This window comes from Centropristis striata, chromosome 8 (assembly GCF_030273125.1).
Source record: "Centropristis striata isolate RG_2023a ecotype Rhode Island chromosome 8, C.striata_1.0, whole genome shotgun sequence".
NCBI lineage: Eukaryota > Metazoa > Chordata > Actinopteri > Perciformes > Serranidae > Centropristis > Centropristis striata.
This window is the reverse complement of record NC_081524.1, coordinates 12,618,427-12,639,456: the sequence shown is the minus strand read 5'-3', so window position 1 is coordinate 12,639,456 and position 21,030 is coordinate 12,618,427. Positions and strand designations below refer to the sequence as shown.

The 21,030-nt window shown below is 41.8% G+C and overlaps 1 protein-coding gene across 1 annotated transcript in view; it reads left to right on the top strand.

The window, feature by feature from the left end:
* The window catches only part of efna3b (ephrin-A3b), a 70,980-nt gene that overhangs the window by 35,753 nt on the left and 14,197 nt on the right, over nucleotides 1–21,030 (top strand). The window contains exon 3 of the mRNA XM_059339557.1: nucleotides 19,228–19,520. Coding sequence (XP_059195540.1) covers nucleotides 19,228–19,520 — 293 coding nt within the window. The remainder of the gene's footprint in view (nucleotides 1–19,227; nucleotides 19,521–21,030) is intronic.

The following is a 21,030-nucleotide window of genomic DNA, read 5'->3' as shown; positions in this document are numbered from 1 at the left end:
GGTTTTGTCTGGCAGGCCGAGCTGTAGGGAAGCACTTTGATTGAAGAGACAGAACAAAAGCTCACACTGCCATCTTTGAAGCAGCTGTCCTGTGCATGAAAGTCTCACCCGCACACCGATAACCACACACACACACACACACACACACACACACACACACATGCCAGACAAATCCACATGGATACACTAGCTGAAACAAACGCACACACACACACACTACTCGTTGGCATACACATAAGAGGACAAGTCAACCTGCAGGAGCAGCTGTGACGCCTGTAAATATGTATGTAACCTGTCTGCTGTTCACACATATAAACAGACAACCCAACCACACACACATGCAACCACACACACGATTATTAACACTTCTTTGACAGCTGTTAAGTGGGATGCCATCAAAAGTCCAAACCTCCTCAATATGCAGTTTGCTTAATAGAATTACTTATAGGGTAATAACCCCTCTTAACACCACAACGTAGTGGTGGAATTGAACGACATGTTTTCTGTCCAAAATGAATCATTTATCCTAACCAGAAACTGTTAAAACAGAAACTGTCATCAGATTTTCAGATTTCCAATTCTCCTTGAACGCTTCTGTCAGGAATTGTAACCAAATTGATGCGTAAAATAGTGATATTTCTTCATTTACAATTTCGCCAAAAATAAATTAATCTATAAAAAAACAAAACATTAAATTCTGCACTCCAGCCAGTAGGAGTGTGTAATTTTCTACAAGAAAAAAAAAGCATGCATCTTATTAAATTTCATTTTCTGGAAATTTATTTGAGAATGCTTTTATGGATTTGAAAAAAAGGGATGGGAATTGGCAATAGTGATAACTCAAATATTGTCGTATTTAAAAAAAGAAAAAACCTCAATAGTACTAAGGTTATCTGGCAGAGATACAGAGTGAAAAGAGGAGACAGAGGAGAAGACATGCAGGAAAGGGCTCTCTACCAGCGAGCCACCAGGACGCATCTGTCTTCAGGTTATCTTATGAGAATTGCAACACTTAAATACCTTCAGTCACTTAACTATAACGCAGCTTTAAAGCTGCAGCAGACCTTTCTACCCGAGTGTTTACCATCATCATTTCCTCTTCTCATTGTGTCTGTTTCATAATGTTGTACCTCTGACTTGGAAAAAGAATGATGGCATGAACATGTTAGAACAGAAAAGGTGAGAAAGAGCGGTTGACAAGGAGAAATAGACAAGAATAGATGGAGGTGACAGAGGGAGAGAGGAAGGAACACAGCGGCTGCCATTAGGGGAGCTAAATGTAGGTGTGTTGAAGCATTTAGAGCGAGTTTACTCTGTCTCTGAGAGACAAACTAAGTTTAGAGCTGCCGCTGCTGTTGGCTCAGTGGCAATGATAAACACTGCAGCAAACTAATGGGCGAAGGAGTCGGCGGCCGCGGCCTCTGATGTGGCTTTATCTTCTCTCTGAACAGCCAACGCCAGATTGCTCACAACCTCCACGGCCTCGGACAGGAACGTGCGCTAAGCAAATCGCCAACCGCACGGACCGACAATAAAGCCCGTGTTTGAATTTCAATCAGCTCGTGACCGGGAGGAGGGATGGGAAGATGGATGCAGGCAGCCAGAAGGAGGGCGCTGATGAGAGGAGGAGAGATAGAAGGATGGAGGGAAAGAGGGGAGAGATGAAGGGGTCAGCCCGGTGAGATAAGGGAGGGCAGGGAATGGAAAATGGAGTATGAAAGTGAAAGCAGATGGAGATATTTTACATAGAGGCAGATAGATGTATGACAGGGGGTGCGACGAGGGGACAGGGCGGAGAGATAATTACTAAGATAGAGAGGGAAGTAAACGACAGGAGAGAAAGAGGGAAAGGGATTACGACTTTACACCACGGTGGAGAGATTGGCAGTGGCAGACACGGGGAGAGGGAGAGGGAGGACAGAGAGGTGCAGGAGACGGAGGAACAGGTGATGTCAAACAGAGACAGAAAAGACTGAAAAACAAAGTGTGTGTGAAGGGGAGAAAGGACAGTAAGTGAGGGAGAAAGTCCTTGCCAGAGGGGACGAAAACGTCAAACAGCAAACACTGTTGATTCATTTCTCTCATGTGTTTTTTTGTTTTTTTTTGTAATGTCAGCTGTGCGTGTTTGTGTTCCCTCCACACTTGCACACATCTGTCAAGGTGCACACGCACGCACACACACACATACACACACAGACACACACACACGCACACACAAAAACGCCATTCATAAAGGCACAACAACGGCCTCCCAAGACATGACAGCATCTTTTCATATTCCTGAAATTGGCTGAATCAAAGTGCTGTTAACAAGGCAGGGAGTCGGTCTGTCAAAAGAGCTCCACAGCAGCTGAGGTGAGCAGGTGGCACATCTGGTTTCAAAAGAGATATTTTTAAATCTCAAACCAGAAGGCAGCAATATACCGACGACAGTCCCTGAGTATTACTGCATTCACATTTTGGGCAGTATCCAGCACAACGGAGCGCATACTGGGGCAAACTGAAGGTGTTTCGTATCCCAGTGGAGGAGGGCGGTAAATTCTGAGAAATAGAGTTGTGTAGTGGGAGGAGGTATTCTGGGAGTACAGGTTTCCGGAGGTAAAAGTCCTGTTCATTTTGTGCTTAGAAAATACAGCTTGGGTGGGCTTGAAACTGGTTGAATCATCAATACAAAAAAGATGAGCAACCAAGTTTCAGCTTTTTTTTCATAAAATTGTCAGGAGAGAAAGTCAACAACAATTCCAATATCCAGTCAAGGAGTTTTAAATGTGACAGTGCAGGTTGATAATGGAAAGGTTAATGAATACTGTGTGTTCAAAGAGAAATGTGAAGTGAACTTTATCCAGACTTTCTTTATTGTTTTTTTCTTTCTTTACAAACAGTCAGGATCTCAGTTCTTACAAAAGACAATGGTTCCAAAACAAGCTTAAGATCCAGTTATTATGGACATATCAGCCAAGATGTAACCACCCACCCACCCTGAACTACACACATTCAATCCATTCATACTCACGACATACATGTGCAAGGCACAGGTTACAAACAAGGGAACCGAAAGCAAAGAGACATAATACTAAGGAAAGATACAGATACATAGCCATTAAAAATAAATAAATAAAAATAAATAAATAAAAACCTGAAGTGAACTTTAGAGTTGATTCTTTGGCTGATCTTCCAACATTCAAATACACAAGAAATACAGGAGGTGAAAAGTCTACTTCGCTGTCAGTCTTCAGGTGGCAAAGCACCGTACAGAGTTCAACTTTGACAAACTTTGATTGTCTCAAGAAATACCAGTGTGTGAAAAAAGTGTGTGTGGATGAGTCCACTTGGCTGTCATTGGCTGCAGTTTTGATGATGGAGGAGACAGTCTGGTGGTACTCTGAGAGCTTTCTTACTCTTGCCCTCTACTCTTCTTCTCCTCCTCACCTGCAACACCACCAGAACCTTTCTCTGCTCCAGTTGCAAAACCAACAACTACAACAACTCAAACAGACTACAAACCAGCAAACTGATTTCTTAGTCACATCCTGTACTGATGTGTTATTATGGATCCACTGAAGTTACAAACAAGTCACGCCCTGCGACGACAGGGTTGGTCAGCGCGGTGCCTTACGTCCATCGCCACATAGTTTCATGTCACCACAATGGATGTTCTAGTTACTTTTGGAAGAAGCTAGAAAAATGTAAACGTAGGGTTTGTAAGAAGATGTTTAATAACCAAGATGAAACCTACATGAGACCTCCAGTAATATAAGTTAACAGTACATTAACTGTCACCTGTAACTAACCAACCGATCAACAACTTCCACCATCTTCCCACCAGCAGCACGGCGGGGAGTCGAACCCAAGGTCCCAGGTTTAATAGCTCCATGACTTCCAACCAGAGCTAAGCATTTAAGCAGCCAGTTGAGATTTTTTTTTCTCCATACTCTTTTACATTAACGTTAAGCCATAAGGATGTACGGCCCTGACCAATCATAGCGTCACAAGGCGGGTCTTGTCTGCTCTGTACTGACCACATACAGCACAAACCTCGCCATGACTCAGATTCTGGATTAATTTTAGATGAGTTTGGCCACTGTGGTGCAGTATTTAATTGCAAAACAAAGCATCCTCACTACATCTCTCTGACTGACTTCCACTCCATAGCAACAGCAGTGAAGGCTCATTTAATATTTAGAGCAGAACAGAACTGATGAAAAAAATCTTATTTCTCAGCTGTTGGCTATAATAACATAAACATATACTATTGTTAAATTATCCAGGACAGGATATCAGCAGTGGAGAAAAATAACACTTCCTCTAACTTTGCACCTCTACACATGAAGAAGTAAATTATTACACCTGCAGGTAGAGCTGGGCAACAAAGATTGAATTTCTCCAACTTCTGCCCTCCACTGTGAAGGTGAAAACAAGGTCTGGAAATTGTGGAAAGTACACACGTACTGCACATTTCGTCCAAACCTCATTCTTACCAATAAAATGTGAGCTTTTTACCAAACCGAAATGGGCTTTTTAGGCCACAGTGTGAACCACCAACAGAGCAGTAGTGCCCATTAGCAGAGTGATGTCGGCTTCACCTGGGCTGACAAGTTTTAGAGGGAAGTGGGATAGAGGGATGAGGAAGGACGGGCTGAAGGAGTAAAAAGATTAGATAAAGACGAAGCCCGTCTTGTAGCTGTCCTGTTTGCGTGTGCTGCTGTCTCTGTCTGCATGGATGATAGAATATGACGCTGACTTAGTGTCAGACTCCTAGCTGACACATAGAGTAGTTAGAAAGAGATTAGAGAGATGTGAGAGAAAGGAGGGGAGGCGGGGAGAAAGATGGAGAGAAAGAGATGAAAGAGGACAGATGCCTCACCCAGGGGAAGTCCGTGTTTTAAGTTCAGGGTTCCTTCGGGTGCTGGATGCTTCAAATTCCATGCAATTTTCAAACCTAAAACACAACAGTAAATTTCAAGTTTTTTAAGGTTTGAAAAGTGCTTGGGATTTGAATAAAGTGCTTGAAAATGCCTATAGGATGCCTACAAACAATGTTTCATCTCGCAACATTAACATTTTTGTTTTTTTAATTCATCACCCTTCAGTAGAATCACAAAACACAAAAAAAAATCTTATTCAATGTGAAGAGGAAGTCAAATAATTATTTTTTGGATGTGTTACAGTGCATAATGTCTATATAGGACCCCTCTCAGTTGATTAGTCGACTAATCGGCCGTTTTGTCTAAGTCAACTGAGACTTTTTTAGTTCATTTGTCATTTTTGAATTTGTTATTTCATTCTGAATTACTTATTTCCAAGAAAGTTATGAGCACGTCTCTGGTAAACACAATAGTTAAATTGGTGCTTTTGCATGATTCTTTGCAGAGAAACTCAGTTTTACAAATCTACTGATTTAATCAACAAATCAAATTGTGTAAGTGTGAATTTCTTTAGTCAAGGACAGTCCTAATGATATGTAAGGGAGTATGTATAAATTCGACACCGTGTAGATGCTGTTTTTATGTGTATCTTATTGTACTTTATGTAATTTGTTATGTATTTTATTTTTATTTTGTTGTGTTGTTTAATTATCACTATGTACAGCACTTTGGCCCTCTGTGGTTGTTTTAAAGCACTTTATAAATAAAGTTGGATTGAATATAAATATATAATGTAACACAGCTGATTGGTGTTGAAAAGCTTGGAAACACCTTGAAAATGCTTGAAAACTGCTTGATTTTGACTTTGGAAAAGGTGTAAGAACCCATTTGAGTTGTCATTTCTGTAAAACCTCTTCATTCAGTCTTTCTTTTTTCTTTTTCCCTCTTCTTCATCTCTCACCTTCACTTTTTGTCCATCCGTTCATCCCACCCTCCTTTGTTCTGCTGCTGTTAACAGTTTCCCTGACTTTGCTCTGGATCTGTGCATTTGTTGCGGCCATGAGTTGGGCCTTTTCTGATTTACTGTCACTGTGACTTTGACTCTCTCTCTCTCTTTCACTCTCTCTTTATCTCTCTCTCTCTCTCTTTCACTCTCTCCTTGTGAGTCTCATATTAAATTTTAATTCCCTGCAGTGGAGGGCCAGAGAGCCTGATAGTGACAGAGCCTGACAGAGGCACGGTAAAGAAAATATAGACTGAGTGACAGCTTGGAGGGGCAGCACGTGTGTTTGTGTGTTTGTGTGTTTGTGTGTGTGTGTGTGTGTGTGTGTGTGTGTGTGTGTGTGTGTGTGTGCGTGTGTGTGTGTCAGAGAGGAACAAAGACATATGTTCATGTTCCTGTATGTGTCCGCAGCTATTATGTGACAGCTGTTTGTAAGGCATTTAGATTAAGACTAGAAATGTTATGTGAATAAGGGTACACAAATGTTAAATCTCTTCTTTACGAAATGTGTGTGTGTGTGTGTGTGTGTGTCCGTTTGAGTGTGCGCATGCCTTTGCCTGTTATTGCGTGTGCTCTGTCAGCAGAAAGTTGGCACTGAAACTGATAAACCATTATGCACGACGTGGGAGTGCATGTTTATGTGCCATTTTGTGTGTATATGTGTGTGCGGGCCAGCCTGTGTGTGTTGGGTTTAATGATCTTTTTTGATGGTCTGGTGTAGCGGATATTGAGATGGATGGTCCATATGCTCTTTATGGTCCATGCATATTTCATATTCCAGCAGCAAAGCAGAGCAGAGCAGGCATTGCTTATATGGCCAGGATGTTGCACTGGGACGTGGGCTGACTTTATGAGAGCTCATATACACAACCCACTGCTTTGTCCCCTTTGAATAAACGCCCAAGTACGAATAAGTACAAAACATTTCATAACACTTCCAGAAAGACACCTACAGATATATAAACCTTCATATGACACATGTAATGTCAGATCTTAAATGGACCCATGTGGCCTCCCGCTGTATGAGTCTGTTGTCACTGGTGCATGTCTGCACATCACTCAGTGCAAAGGACAGTTAAAGTAATAAACCAGTGGTATATTTATATGAATAAATGCTAACTTTCCATTCCATTTATAAAACACAATAGTGATTCAGCCGATACCTTTTTCATTTCCTGTTCTTTTCTTGAGAAATGCCCCTAGGCGCACAGAAAGTGATGTCTTTTATGCTTCCAGCAGCAGCAGCAGCAGCAGTTTGTTTTGGAATAAACAGATGAAGAGCTCAATAGTTAAAATGAAATAAAAAGAGCAAAACCTACAGAAAGGGGAGGGGGAAAAAACCTCATCAAAAGAAAGTGCAATGAAAAAAGACTTTGTGGCATTTCATATTTTCCTGCAATATTTCAGTGAAAGGGTAATGTTTATTTAGTGCAGGGCAAAAGCACCTGCGGTAAGCAATGATCAGTTAGAAGATGTTACCGAAATAATAAAAAATAAAGACAGGCCTGTGTGGATTACTTCCCAAATTAAAGCAGCAAGTCACAGTGAAGCTGCAGCGTGAGTGCAGACACATGCAGTACACCCACACACAAACACAGCAAGGATGGGAAAAAAATCTCTTTTTGGCATGGTGGAATTGCTTTGTCAAGTCCATGTTACAGTTTGTTAGAGGTGGTTTGTCACCTTCCACTGACTCACTTCCCATGCACAGATTCATGGAACTGCTTAGGATGTGGATGACAAGGATGATATTTTATTTACTGCACATGTTTTCAGTTGACTCGGAAAAGCCCCCCACATAAGCACACATGCACGAGGTCCACATGAATGCACATATTGCTGACTGTCTTGTGATGATTGACAGGTCGCCACCACATGAAGAGGCATATTGACTTCATGAGAGAAAGCGAGAGGGCGGGGAGGACAGATTGACAGGCCAGTAGAGGAAGACAGAGAGGGAGGGAGAGGTGTCGGAGGAGGAGGAGGAGTGAGAGGACGTCAAAAAGATTGAACCTGAAATGAAAAATTGAACGAGAGACGGATGGAAGGACACTGATAAGGATGGAGAGACAGAGGAGGAGAGTAGGGCAGAGCGAGTGATAGTGGAGGAGAAAGAGAGACAGAGGGAGAGAGAGAGGGGAGGGAAACGAGAGAGGGATGTTCCACTGATAGACTGTCGAGTCTGACAGAGTCTGCTCATGTTCAGTGGAGAGAGTCAGACACATCATGAAATACTGACACCAACAAACACACACAAACACACACACACACAGATACACAAGCTTGTAGAATCAACAGGATTTAAAGCTTGATGTGTGTAATCATTTACCAACAGGTTTCCTGAAACTGCACCTCCATTTACTTGCATTTTCAGCGTCAACCTCTGGTCCTGAAAAATGAAGCCAATGCAGAAATGCCCATTTTTTCTCATGGCCAGCAGGGGGCGACTCCACTGGTTGCAAAAAGAAGTCCAATTGTATCAAAGTCTATGAGAAAACGACCCTACTTCTCACTTGATTTATCACCTCAGTAAACATTTTAATAACAAAGTCATGGTCTCGATCGCTAGTTTCAAGTCTTCTTCAATACAGCATGATGTTCATTTTGGAAGTAACGGTCCCATTTGGAGTAAAAATGATGATAAAGAAGGGTTTGCTTTATTGCGTTATGACGTTCTCTGGTTTTGGTGTTGTCCCTGTTTTTGTATTAAAACGTTGACTCTCATAGTGTGTTTTCAGTTCATCAAAGTGAACTGTAACACTTTGGTCGCCTAAAAATGTCTTAATCAGCATTTGGTTGCACTAAAAGACACTCTCAGGAGTTAGCTGATGTTCTTTGTACCTTGCTTACCAAGTTTGCAAAAGCTAGTCCTAGCTAATAACTTAGCTCCATCCTGTTGTCCAAATTAACTTCTGGATCCAAAAAATGGCAGCTGCCTAAATGCCAAACTTGAGGCTTCAAAACCAAAGGGTGATGTCTCGGTGGCTATGTATATGACGCACAGTCTATGGCTTGGCGATGTGCTAAACTTCGATTTTCTTTGCAAGTTCCTCAGAACTTCCTGCCTAGGAGGAATAAAAATTGAAAATATCAGACCATAGTTTTATATGTCTGCATCTGTAAGCACTCACACAGCTTTTTAGCGATACACTGCACAAACTCAAAGTTTCTGTTTCCTCCTTGAGTGCATCACCACTAGTCACTTGTACGCCTATTGTGTGCCGAGTTAAAAATCTGGCATTGATAGACTTTTGGCTCATTCATCATCCAACAAAATCTCTTTTGTTTCTGTTATCACTTTGGCCTGCACACTGTGGAAGGTCTTAGCACTGAAACATCTGTGCTGTGCTTGTCTTTTATGTTCTGCTTTGATAAAGAATAAAAATAGAAAACTCTCGAGATGAAGTGAGGCTGAACATTGTTTTTTGGAGTGTGGGCTTTTTTTTTTAATCCTTTCATTGTTTAACTCCATTGATTCCACGCGGCAGAATTATTTTGCTAAATGGGTAATTGAGCACTTATCGCTTAGATTAGCATTGTGTCTCAATCTGCACGCTTTAATTTCAGGCCTTTGTGACCCAGTATATGCGAATACATTTAATTAATTCTCCGCGTCACAGTGCATTAATGGAACATCCATAACGCTCGAAATGTTGCAGCTCAATGTCATCTTCTATCTGACAAGAATCCCAGACGCATTTAAACACTTACTCACTTGATGCTGATGCCTGCTTGTCCTAGCGAGTCTGCTGTTTATCTCGCTGCCCTTTTGTGTGTGTGTGAGTGTGTGTGTGTGTTTATCCATCTGTTGTACCCTGAGAGCAGCAGAGCTTCTATTTGCCCTGAAAACCTAAGTGCTCACTCTGTTTCTGCCCTTGTTGCGGCGTGTTTTATCTCTTTCTGAACAAATTGAAAAGCTTTGAGAGATGAATTTAAAGTAATGAGAGCTTGTCATTTGGTTAGTTAAGAGAATTTCAGAATAATGCTTCCTTTTCAGCGGCGTAGCTGATGTAAGAGGGTATAAACTTTAATAAAATATTAACTTCAGTCCTTATTTCACCTTTCCTCTCGGATCCACATGAAGTCCCACAGCTCTGCACGTCTACCTGCTCGTACAGTACGTGACCAATCCTGATTTTGCCTGTAGCCCTTAGTAACACACCCCTGTCCCCCCGTCTGCTTTTAGCCTTTAATCTTTGTTCCTTGTGCAGCCAAACTGAGATGCAACAAAAAAAAAAAAATCCTCCTCCTGAAAACGGTGTGAAACCAAATTTGCCACAGTAATAGCTGATGATTTGTGATAATGTGGAATAGTAATAAGTGGTACTTAATTAGCCATTAGAGAGACAGAGCAGAGATGGTGGATAAAGAGGGGATAGATGGGTTTTCTCACAAAGCAATGAACCCCTGTAGCCCCCTTTTTTTTTTGCTACAATAGCTCCATAGCTAGGGCTTCTTCTGTCGTCATGGAGACTAATGTTGAAAGCCAGCTGTGGTTTTGTCTTGGAAGCCCATTAGGCTGAAGCTCAGTTGGCACTCCTCTCTGTCTCGCTTTTCTTTCTGGCTTCGCCTCCTTGGACTCACAATGGCGAAAAATATCCTCTCCGTGTTTAACTTGTCTGTGATATCGGACATGGGTCAAATAACGGCTGCAAATTATTCGCCGCTTTTGTTTTACCCTGTTTGAAGTGCTCGGTGGAGGATTCTTTTTTCCTCCCATTAGCCAAGTTGGCCGCACAGCCCGGACAAAAAGAAAGTGATTTTTAAATAGTTTTCTTTCGTCGCTGATATCTTTTATATGCAAACCCCCACCCGTCTCGCAGTTCAAGTAGGTTAAAACAAGTGCAAGCTGATAAAGAATTATTTGCAAATAGTATGTGACCCCGGTCTGCTTGATGGATGGCGCTACTTCTCATTCTACATTGTCCTTCTGTCTGGCAAGCTCTGTTTCTTGCCCTTATTAAATGTGGCTCAGGAGAGGGATCTGAGTAATGTTGTTGTTGTTGTTGAGAACGGTTTATCCCAGCGCTGGAGCTCTTTTCCCCGCAGCCCTGATATTCAAGCCTCCAGACCCTGACCCAAACACATCAGTCAGCGGGACACGGGGTGCCATGTGACTCGGCCAGGAAGTGGGCTGAGGCAGGCAGGGAGAATGATTGTTATGCAGCAGATTGATCAGGTTTCACAGGACACCGCCAAACTATCAATCTGTAGGACTGTACACACAGGAGAAGTGTGTGTGTGTTTTTGTGTGGTTTTTGCGCAGGCAGGGTCAGGTCGAGTGTTGTGTGTTTGGGGCAGCGAATGCAGAGAATCAATAGCTGGGTCAGAGGGTAATGTCTCACTGAGTGCTGAGTCTATACACAGCCATCAGACAGGATCACTATCAATCATGGGAGAGCTTAGGGAACATACACTCTCTTTCTCTTCTCTGTGTGTCTCTTTGCCTCTGCTGGCCCGGTGTCTGATGTGATCACTATTGCTCATGTAAGGGCTTTGGGAACAGAGACAGCGGGAGATGCGGGGAAACAGAGAGATAGAGCGGCCCAAGAAGGATTGATGGGAGCAAAGTGATAGAATAAGAGAGAGAGATTGGTTGGTATTGGCACATACTTGGTGAACGACACTTGAGAGCCTTAAAGTGAGGAAACCCTCCGGAGCGTAAAATAGGCTGGGTGGGACGCTTGTGAAATAGAAGATAAATTAAAGTTGAAAACAAAATCAATAAACACGCAAATTAAGGTAAAGACCACAAGTCCCGGTCTCATTCACAGGTTAAACAACATTTTTCTTAATCAAAGTGCATTGTCTTTCCTCCTTCACATTCTTGTCGTTCATCCTTTCATCCACCCACGTCTCTGATCTCCTCTTCCTCCCACTTTCTTTTTTTTCTTTGTCTCCGTATTCTGCACATGTTTCGGCCTCGGATTCCACCATCTGTTGTTTCATGCAGTTGTTCATTTTAATTTCCTCACATCCATCCATCTGTGGCGCGCATGTTTCGGACAACACCCACAAAATAAAGCGTGCATGATTGATTGGGGGAGAAAAACATGCATGTGCGGGAGAACACGCTTGTCGTACGCGTAATGGGTTCGGAGTGTGTCTGTCGAACGCGGCTCTGTGTGAAAGCGAGACAGCTCAGTTCAAAGGGCTAATAACGCCTGCCATTAGGTTTCGTGCTGCCGGAGCACTCTTTCTCTCACACCACACAGTCAATATCTACAGGCAGGAGAGAGGAAGGCAGGAAGAGAGAGGGAGAGGATGATGGATGGAGGAAGGAGAGGAGCAGGGGGAAGAGAAGGAGTGCTTAAGAGCTCAAGAGAAGTGAGACAAGAGTAGAAAAATGGAGCAAACGAGGTAGAAGATGTAAGAAAAGAGTGGAAATGGAGAAAGAGAGATTCGGAGAATGCTGCTCGTGTTATGGGATCATGTCAGCGCTGCGTGTGAGGCCGCTTGGCAAGAAACCCTGTTAGCTGTAATACTTTGATCAATTACCAATGATGAACTATCGCTCTGCAGGGCAGGACTGTGTGTGTGTGTGTGTGTGTGTGTGTGTGTGTGTTCTTGTACTTGCTACATTGTGAGGACCAGAACACGTTTTTAACCAACAGAGTGAGGACATTTTTGCAAAGTGAGGACATTTCGGCCGGTCCTCACTTCTTTAAAGGCTTTTTTGAGTTTTCAGACTTTATTTTAAGGGTTAAAGGTTACATGATAATGATAATTAACTGAAACTGTATTGTGTGGTTACGAAACTAACTAAAATTATAGTGAAAATGTCCTTCATTTTCATCTTTGTCAACTTTTTTCATACATAATGAAGATGGATCAGACAAAGGAAATAAAGGCAAAAATTTACTGTGACCTCTTTTAATCTCCCACCCAACAAATACCCCATTACAAAAAACTAAAACTAATAAAAAATCAACTAAAACTAAAGCGTTTAAAAAAAAAAAAAATACTAAACTAAAACTAGCAAACTCACTCTAAAAACTCATTAAAATTAACTGAATTTGAAAACAAAAATTCAAAACAAAATTAAAACTAAAACTAATGAAAAATCCCAAACTATTATAACCTTGCAAGGGAATTCACTGTTCCAATGAGGGTCCTCGCAAAGATAGAAGTACAAGAATGTGTGTGTGTGTGTGTGTGTGTGTGTGTGTGTGTGTGTCGGCCTTGAGAAAAAGCAGCATATTCCAGTCTGTTGGACACACACTAGACAGGTATTGATTTCAATGGGGAGAATTTAGAACCTACTCAACCAATACCCCCTATCAGACACACTCACACACACACACACACACACACACGCACACACACATGCGCGCCTACAGGCATGTTCCTCCAGTGGTTGGGGAGATGTGATGGTGGGATGCAGAGGAAAAGGATAAAAAGAGACAGAAGATGATAAAAGAGAAGGATGGTATTCTTATTTGCCAGCAGCCACACATGTCAATATCTTTAATGTCAACCAATATTGAATTAGATGGCATCACTGAGGGGCATGTATACACACACAAGTTCCTTTTTAAACAGTCTCGTCTGCACGCTTCCTCTCAGGCAGGAGCCAAACTTAGACGGAAACAGAGAGAACAAATGGAGGTGAGGAGACAAAAGAGAGAGGCAGAGCGGAGGGAGTGGGAAGAGGATACAGTAGGAAGGACTCCCGCCTGTGTTTGATGAGGGCCTCATTGATGCTACAGATCTCTGGGAGTCTCCATTCAGCAGGGGAGCCATTCAATTATACCTACCGCTCCGCTGGCTGATTGGAGTCCTCCCGCAACAATGTTAGCATCTCTGTACCGAACTGAGATGGGATTAAGAATTCTGGCCTCAGGAGGCAGAGTGGCTTTTAAGTCCTGATTGGCAATCATTTGTTACACTGCTGGACAAGTTTTAATCCAGACCAACCTTGTATCCATCAGTAGTGTCTCCTTTGATTTCTTTAACCTTGATTTACCTTGCCATGCACATTTTTTTCTTTCGTTTTTTTGTGGCAGTTACACACACTTACACCCTCACGACCCAATCAGCCACCCGTGGTCTTAAACTTTTGATCGTTGAGCACTTCGTATGTGGAAAGAATAAAAAACTTCTGTCCATGTGAGCTCAGATGTTACATGCAAACATGTTGCGTTCCCGCTGCTAAGTGACTGATGGCATTTTCTCTTACAGGCAAGTAATCAAACACCTACACATCTCTCACCTGGCTTTCTCCATATATAACTGCTGTGAGGTTTGTTCATATAAGTGGCCTAATGAAGGGTTGTTAAGGCTGAAATGTCATGTTGAATACATAAACCAGCAGTAAGTGAAATAAGTAACTCCTTCCACGGTGCACTTGATGAACTCATGGCTGCTTATTGTTTTTATTTAAAGATAACTAGGAACAAAAGATTTTTGTTTTTCTTATTATTGTTGATTATTCATTTTTTCTGTTTGCCTGGTTGTTTTTAGAACCATGGTATGTTGTTTTTTCAATATTTATTCATCAATAAACAAAGTTTTTTATGACGGAAAAGGCCCAAACAAATGATATTTTAAGCTATCATAATGAAATCACAAGTGTTACTTAAACATTATTGATGTTGCGTTCAAGTGCCCCAGTAAATAAGGACAGTGGGCGATTATGAACCGTACAGCGACCTTGGCTCATGCTAGTATTGACACCTGTACTTTATGCCCCTCATATTGTAAACATGTGAATGCACAGATTGTCAGTTTATTACCCAAGTTTCAAATTTCCTATGTTGTTGTATTGTGCTTCTTTACATTTTTCCACTAATTCCTGCGACATCTGTCAAGATTATTTTTTGCCAACCTGTCATCACAAGTGTTAAGTAAGAAACCATGTGTTAAATGTATCTAAATAAGTTACGTTTCCCACCTGAAAAGCTGGAGCAGCAGTGATTTTTCATACCCAGCCACAACAATTCTGGTTCAGAACTTATATCGTTTACAGACGCTCACAGATTGACTTAATTGTATAATCTATGAGGCACATATAGATGGCTTTGGCTTTGCTTATGTGCCATTGTTGCAAAATCATGGTATGTATTCATTGTAATTCCATGCTTTGACTTTGTCGTTGCTCAAGAAAAAAACGACACCCACTGGCTTAAATCTTTGTGCTCCCAGTCCCCCTCAGTGCCCCCCTCCCCTCTCTCTACAAAGTCTGCCATCTTACCAACAGCGAACAGCAGAGTAAGCTGGTCCTCCAAGCTCTTGTTACAAAAAGGAATGATTGCTCTTACTGTCAAAGTGTTTTATTGATGCACGGAGCTCCAACAGGCCAGCCAGATAATAGGCAGGCAGGGGGTAACTCTGTGGCATTATGTTGCCCACGACTGATTTATATAGGCAACATACTCTCTCTCTCTCCTTCTCTCTCACACTCTCTGATGTGATTTTACAGTAGTGACATTGATCCAGGCCCACTTTGATCTTGCTCTTAGCTGTTGCTCCCTCCCGCTATCACCCTCCGCTCCCTGGTGGCCAGCCTCTGCAGCTTTTAACCCCGACTACCCCTCGTCTCATCCTATAAACCCTCCTATCTTTCACTCCATCCTTCCATCGCTCCATCCCTCTGGTGGATCTGTAGCTGTAAGTGTTCTTTTTGCTCATCGAAGCCTCCGCCGCCGCGCTCATCAGAGCCGCGTTGTCGATGAGAGGTCCCGCTTCATCTCCCAGCTTCCCCCCCGCCATCAGCTTCAACTAACCAGGTGTCAGGTACGAGGGAGGAAATTAGTGGTGATCCAACACAAAATGAAAGGGAGGCGTCAGGAGGGAGCAGAGGAAAGCAACACATCATGACATTTCATAAGCTACTCCACCTCTTACTTTCTGTATCGCTCTGTCTCTCCATCCCTCTTTATTTGGAATTTTCAGGGAGCATTACTTTCAAATAAACCTCCAATATAATAAAAGGGAATATGAGAAAAAAAGCCTCCAAAATAGGGCTGCACATTTTGGGATAAAATGAGACTCATGATTTCCTCAGTCAATTGTGAATTTTCCCTCACGATTCTTGGGGAAACCAGTTTTTAAAATTAAAATATTTATTGCATTCTCTTTTGTCTTGAGGCAGATTGAAGGAAGAATATGATCATGACTGGTATGGGCTGTCACGCCAACTTTGCATAAACGAAAGGGCACATTCCCAACAGGCAGTTTATAGCCAACCGCTTCACTTAAATGATGAACATAAAAACTTGAGTCACAGCGCGGTCAGATCTTTTATTCCGTTGTCTTTTTATCCCTGTCAGAGTCTATTTTATTCATGGATTTATTCAATTCTCTGTGAACATGTGCCACTGTGGTTGAAAACATTTCTGTAGGAGTAAAACCATGTTGACATTGTGTGACCAGAATAAAGCACCTCAACAATGAAATGCAATACAATACTGCAAGACTGCATTTGATCCATTTTGTACCCATATCTAAAATAAAATGACTATTTGTATGGCTTTGCTGGCAGCCAATCACTGCAAGCGTTCTCCAATTTAATCCAACTCGTTATTGGCCCACTTGTCACCAAACTGTTGGAACGCATGGTTATTTATATGGATGTTGAAGTGGTGGTGGCATTTTACACAACTGAATGCTTCCAGTCTCGGTATCAAATAAAGTAGAAAAAAGGTATTTATTATTATAAAAAAGTAATTATTTACTCTGTTGGTATCGGTATGACTTTAAAGGTACTGGTAGTTCTTTGAACGATAACTATCACTACGACTGGCCGATATTTGAAGGTCAGAACAGATCCCGTGTGTCAGAAGGGAGCTCAAAGTCAGTCCAAGACTGTTGCATTGGATTGCATTATGCTGTACAGGGTTTTTTCTCCATTTCTAGTCACTCGCTGCAGCAGAGGTATGATTAAAAATCTTGCTTTTAATGACGTCAAACCCGAAAAACATGCTCTCTTCAACACAATGTCACTCTTCTGTTGTCTATCTTCTGATTATTCACAGCCTGAAATTTAAGCATAATGTGGTCTTAGACAGATTATTGTAACACTCAAGGATTCTCATGCACATTTTATATGAAACTGAGTTGCTGCTAAGAAACACTTATTGTAAATCAGCCCATTTTTGTGTATTCTATGTGTGTACGTGTGTGACACACCCCCTGAAGATGTCACTCAACTACAAAAGGTTGGCAGGTGAGATGCTTTGGTGTCACATAGAAATGCACACACATTCCTAAGCAGGTGCAGGTTTACGCATAGACATACACACACACACACACACACACACACACACACACACACACATACATACAGAGAGGGAATCCTAAATCCAGCTTTTATGTTAGAGAAGTGAATTACTTTCAGATTACTCAAGATGCTCCGAGTTGCCCTCCCCCTCATTTTTCTCTCTTTCTTTTCTGCCATTATCCCTTCATCTCGGAGAACTTGCTTTTTCTTTGGTGTAAAATTCTCCGACCGCCTCCTTTTTTTTTTTTCTGTCTGGCTCTCTCTTCTCTTTTACTCAATTTGCATTCACGCCTCCCTGGTGGAACTAAACTCATCCCTCACTTGTGTTCTTTCTCTCTCTCTCGCTCTCTCTTTTGCATTCACTATAAATATAGTTCCCTTGAAGCATTTTACGCTTTTTTTCTGCCACTAATACCCTCTGTAGGCTAGTAAATGATGTAATGAGAGAAAGTGAGGAGTGGAGAGCAGAGGAGAGGAGGGAGAGAGCAAAGGATGAATGTTGAACAATTAATCTTGCGTTCATGTTAGTCTGAAAGGAAGAGATGGGGGGAATGGAGAGCAGGGGGAGAAAGACAAATTCAGGAAGGATTTGAAAAGAGCGGTAAGAAGTGATGGAGAGAGGGAGACATTGGGAACAGTGTTTCGATCTTCATTTAATAATTGAATAATAATCCCCCCTGAGACATGACCTAGAACTGGCAAAGAGAGAGGCAGCGTCAGGCTGAGGATGACACACTGCTGCCCCCTTGTGATTTTATGATGTCACCACTCTAACGTCTCAGTGAGTGAGTGTGTGTGTGTGCGCACACATGCTCATCGGCGTGTGTATGATTTACAACTGCAACCTGTCTCTGTCACACAGATATGGGCCCGTGTCTGTGATGGGGAGAAAAAGACGGCTTTTGGATGTCAGGAAAGAATCTATTTCACTTTGTCACACAAACTACACACACATACACTCCCAGACACAGATTCAGACCTTATCTTCCTGTCAAGCCGAGTCTTTTTTGGGGTTGACGCTGATATATGAGCTTTGGGGTGGGAGAAACGTGGCCAGGACGTTGACGGCTGACGTGAGCGCAACGTTGCGCTCAGGTTGATGTACGAGCACTGGGGTTAGGGGACAACGCTGCGCTGACACCAGGAGAAGGAGCTGTGGCCCTGGGGCCTTCAGCCCATACTGAAGAGCCAGCTCCGCATTCTCTGCATGCAGCAGCCCTGCAGCCACGAATACACACACACACTTTAACGCACACACACCTGCTTTGTGTTATTAATAACTCAATAACTCTCAAACTAAGATTTGTTTGACCCCGGGTGAACGTTCATGCTGAAAATTAATGCATCCGACACACAGCAGACCTTATAATGATGTGAGGTGTTATATTGACTTTGAATTGATGAAGTGATGTGTTGAGGCCCCAAAAATGTGTATCTTAAAATATTACACACATAATTGGGAGCCAAATAACAGCATTCTTATTTGTTAAATGTGGAACTTCATGCTAACTATGTCAAAATAGTGCAGCTCCGTGTGTGTGTGTGTCTGTGTGTGTGTCTGTGTGTACTCAGTGTGAACATATTAAATTATTAGTGCCACAATTTAAGCTAAAATACTAAAATATTCTGTGTAATGTGTTTGCAAAGTTTTCACTTTTGAAATTACATTGTTTTTAAATACACTATAAAAAGCAAAATGATACTGTTTGTCCTGTTTTGCACATAAAAGTAGTGTATTTTATATATATTTCATTTATTTATGTTGTGTTTTTTAAGCACTGTGAGCTGCATTCAATGCACTTTTTAAATAATATTTATTTTTATTCATTTGTGAAGTGCAAGGTTAATACTTTTTTATTAGTTTCCCGGGGCAGTTTAGACAATGACTGCCTGAAAAAACAGAAAACTGTTTATTTCCCTGCAAATTATGCAAACTATTTGTGTGGGAACAATCAAAAACATGTCCAATTATGATCTGTTGGCTCTAGTTAGTTAGAAATTGCCTGTAAAAGATTCATAAGACGCAATTATTTTTATGTCTAAATGAAACACCTTTAATTAGTCTCATTCTGAGGTATCTATCCTGCAGCTTTCTACTCATTCTGACTGTTTCTCTCTCTCTCTCTGTGTGTGTCCAGTCTGCGTAGGGAGGGCTACACAATGCAGGTGAACGTCAACGACTACTTGGACATCTACTGCCCTCATTACAACGACAGCCAGCGCATGGTGGGCACCGGCGAGCAGTACATCCTCTACATGGTCAGCTACCGCGGCTACAGGAACTGCGACCCCCAGCTGGGCTTCAAGAGGTGGGAGTGCAACCGGCCCCACGCCCCCCACGCACCCATCAAGTTCTCCGAGAAGTTCCAGCGCTACAGCGCCTTCTCGCTGGGCTACGAGTTCCACGTCGGACAGGAGTACTACTACATCTGTGAGTGGAATCAACACTGTAAATCAGAGTGAAAGCTTGTTTGCCGTAATGTGACAAACACTCCCTGTAAGATTAAACATGTTATTCTTTTATTGTTAAGTGGATTTGATGATTAACTCAATTCAGATTAGTCCGTCCTCAGGTAATTTCGCGATAACAAATTACTGTTTCGCATCTAATCATATCACCCTGCAGTCAAGCAACGCTCATCCATTTTGTTGATTGCTAATCAAATTAACTCTCAACACCTTGCACAAATATGACACTGTATAAATAATGAACTTTTTAGCTTGTCATGGAACAGTTTAAAAACAAATACTTCAGGCCAGGGATAAATATCTCATGCATTAAATGGCTATATAATGAGTGCAGCACTCATTTAACCTACATTACTTGAAGGCAGGCAGCTCTAGGAAGTTTTTGTTTTTCTCTGCAGCACGATGATCAGAAAGCTTCTCTGTGCTTCACTACAAAGAGACGCCTCCTTTTTTGGTTTTCTTGAGGCTGGTGTTTGCAGAACTTCAGAACTGTCTTTCAATTACCAAATCAAAGGGATGTATCACTTTAAAATGTATGGATGTGGTTGGTTATGTTAATTAAATTTAAGATGTTTGAGGTTGAAAGGAAAGTCTGACGATCTGAATGTATGCTTTATTCAACAGAGCTTTAATAAGACTAGACATTTTTACTTATAGTAATAAAATAGCAGGTGTTACTAATAACATGAATGATGGCTCTGTTCTTTTCAAGTGCTGTGTGTGCATCAAGTTGTTGGCCACATTACTAAATGAACAAACATACGGTGCATTAATGTGCTTTATGTTTTTCATGTAGAAGGTCTGGTAAGTCAATGCAAAGTGCCTTAAACCTGCAGTCTTTCTAAGGGCCAGCAGGGGGCGACTCCTCTGGCTACAAAAAGAAATCCGGTTGTATAGAAGTGTTTGAGAAAATGACCCGACTTCTCACTTTATTTATTGGCTCAAAAAACATTTTTATAATGAGTTTATGGTCCCATTTGTTAGCTTAAAGTCTTCTTCAATACAGCATGATGTTCATTTTGTAAATTGTGGTCCCATTAAGAGAAAAACAGTGGCCCTCATTTATCAAGCGAGCGTAGAAACGAGCGCAGATCCGAGTGTATATTTGGTCTTACGACAGGGTCCACGTGTGATTTATCAAACGATCGTATCTCGCCAATCACAGTGTAAGAATGATCGGCTGTTGATAAATGTGGCGGCTCGAAACAAGCGTCATTTAAATACCACGCCCTAATATATACCCGATTCAGAAGACTCGCCTTCAGAGTTTACGACACCGAAGGGCGCAATACGGCCAAAAAGAGGATTTTTTCACCCTCTAAACTCAGCTTTATTAGCAAAGTGCACCGTTACAATTAACAATAGGGGCAATATAGACATATTAAAGAAATACGCAGCGACGGAGGTTTATGAAATAAAAGTAGCCTACTTATAGTTATAAACTCAAACAAGTTCACTGAATATTTTACATT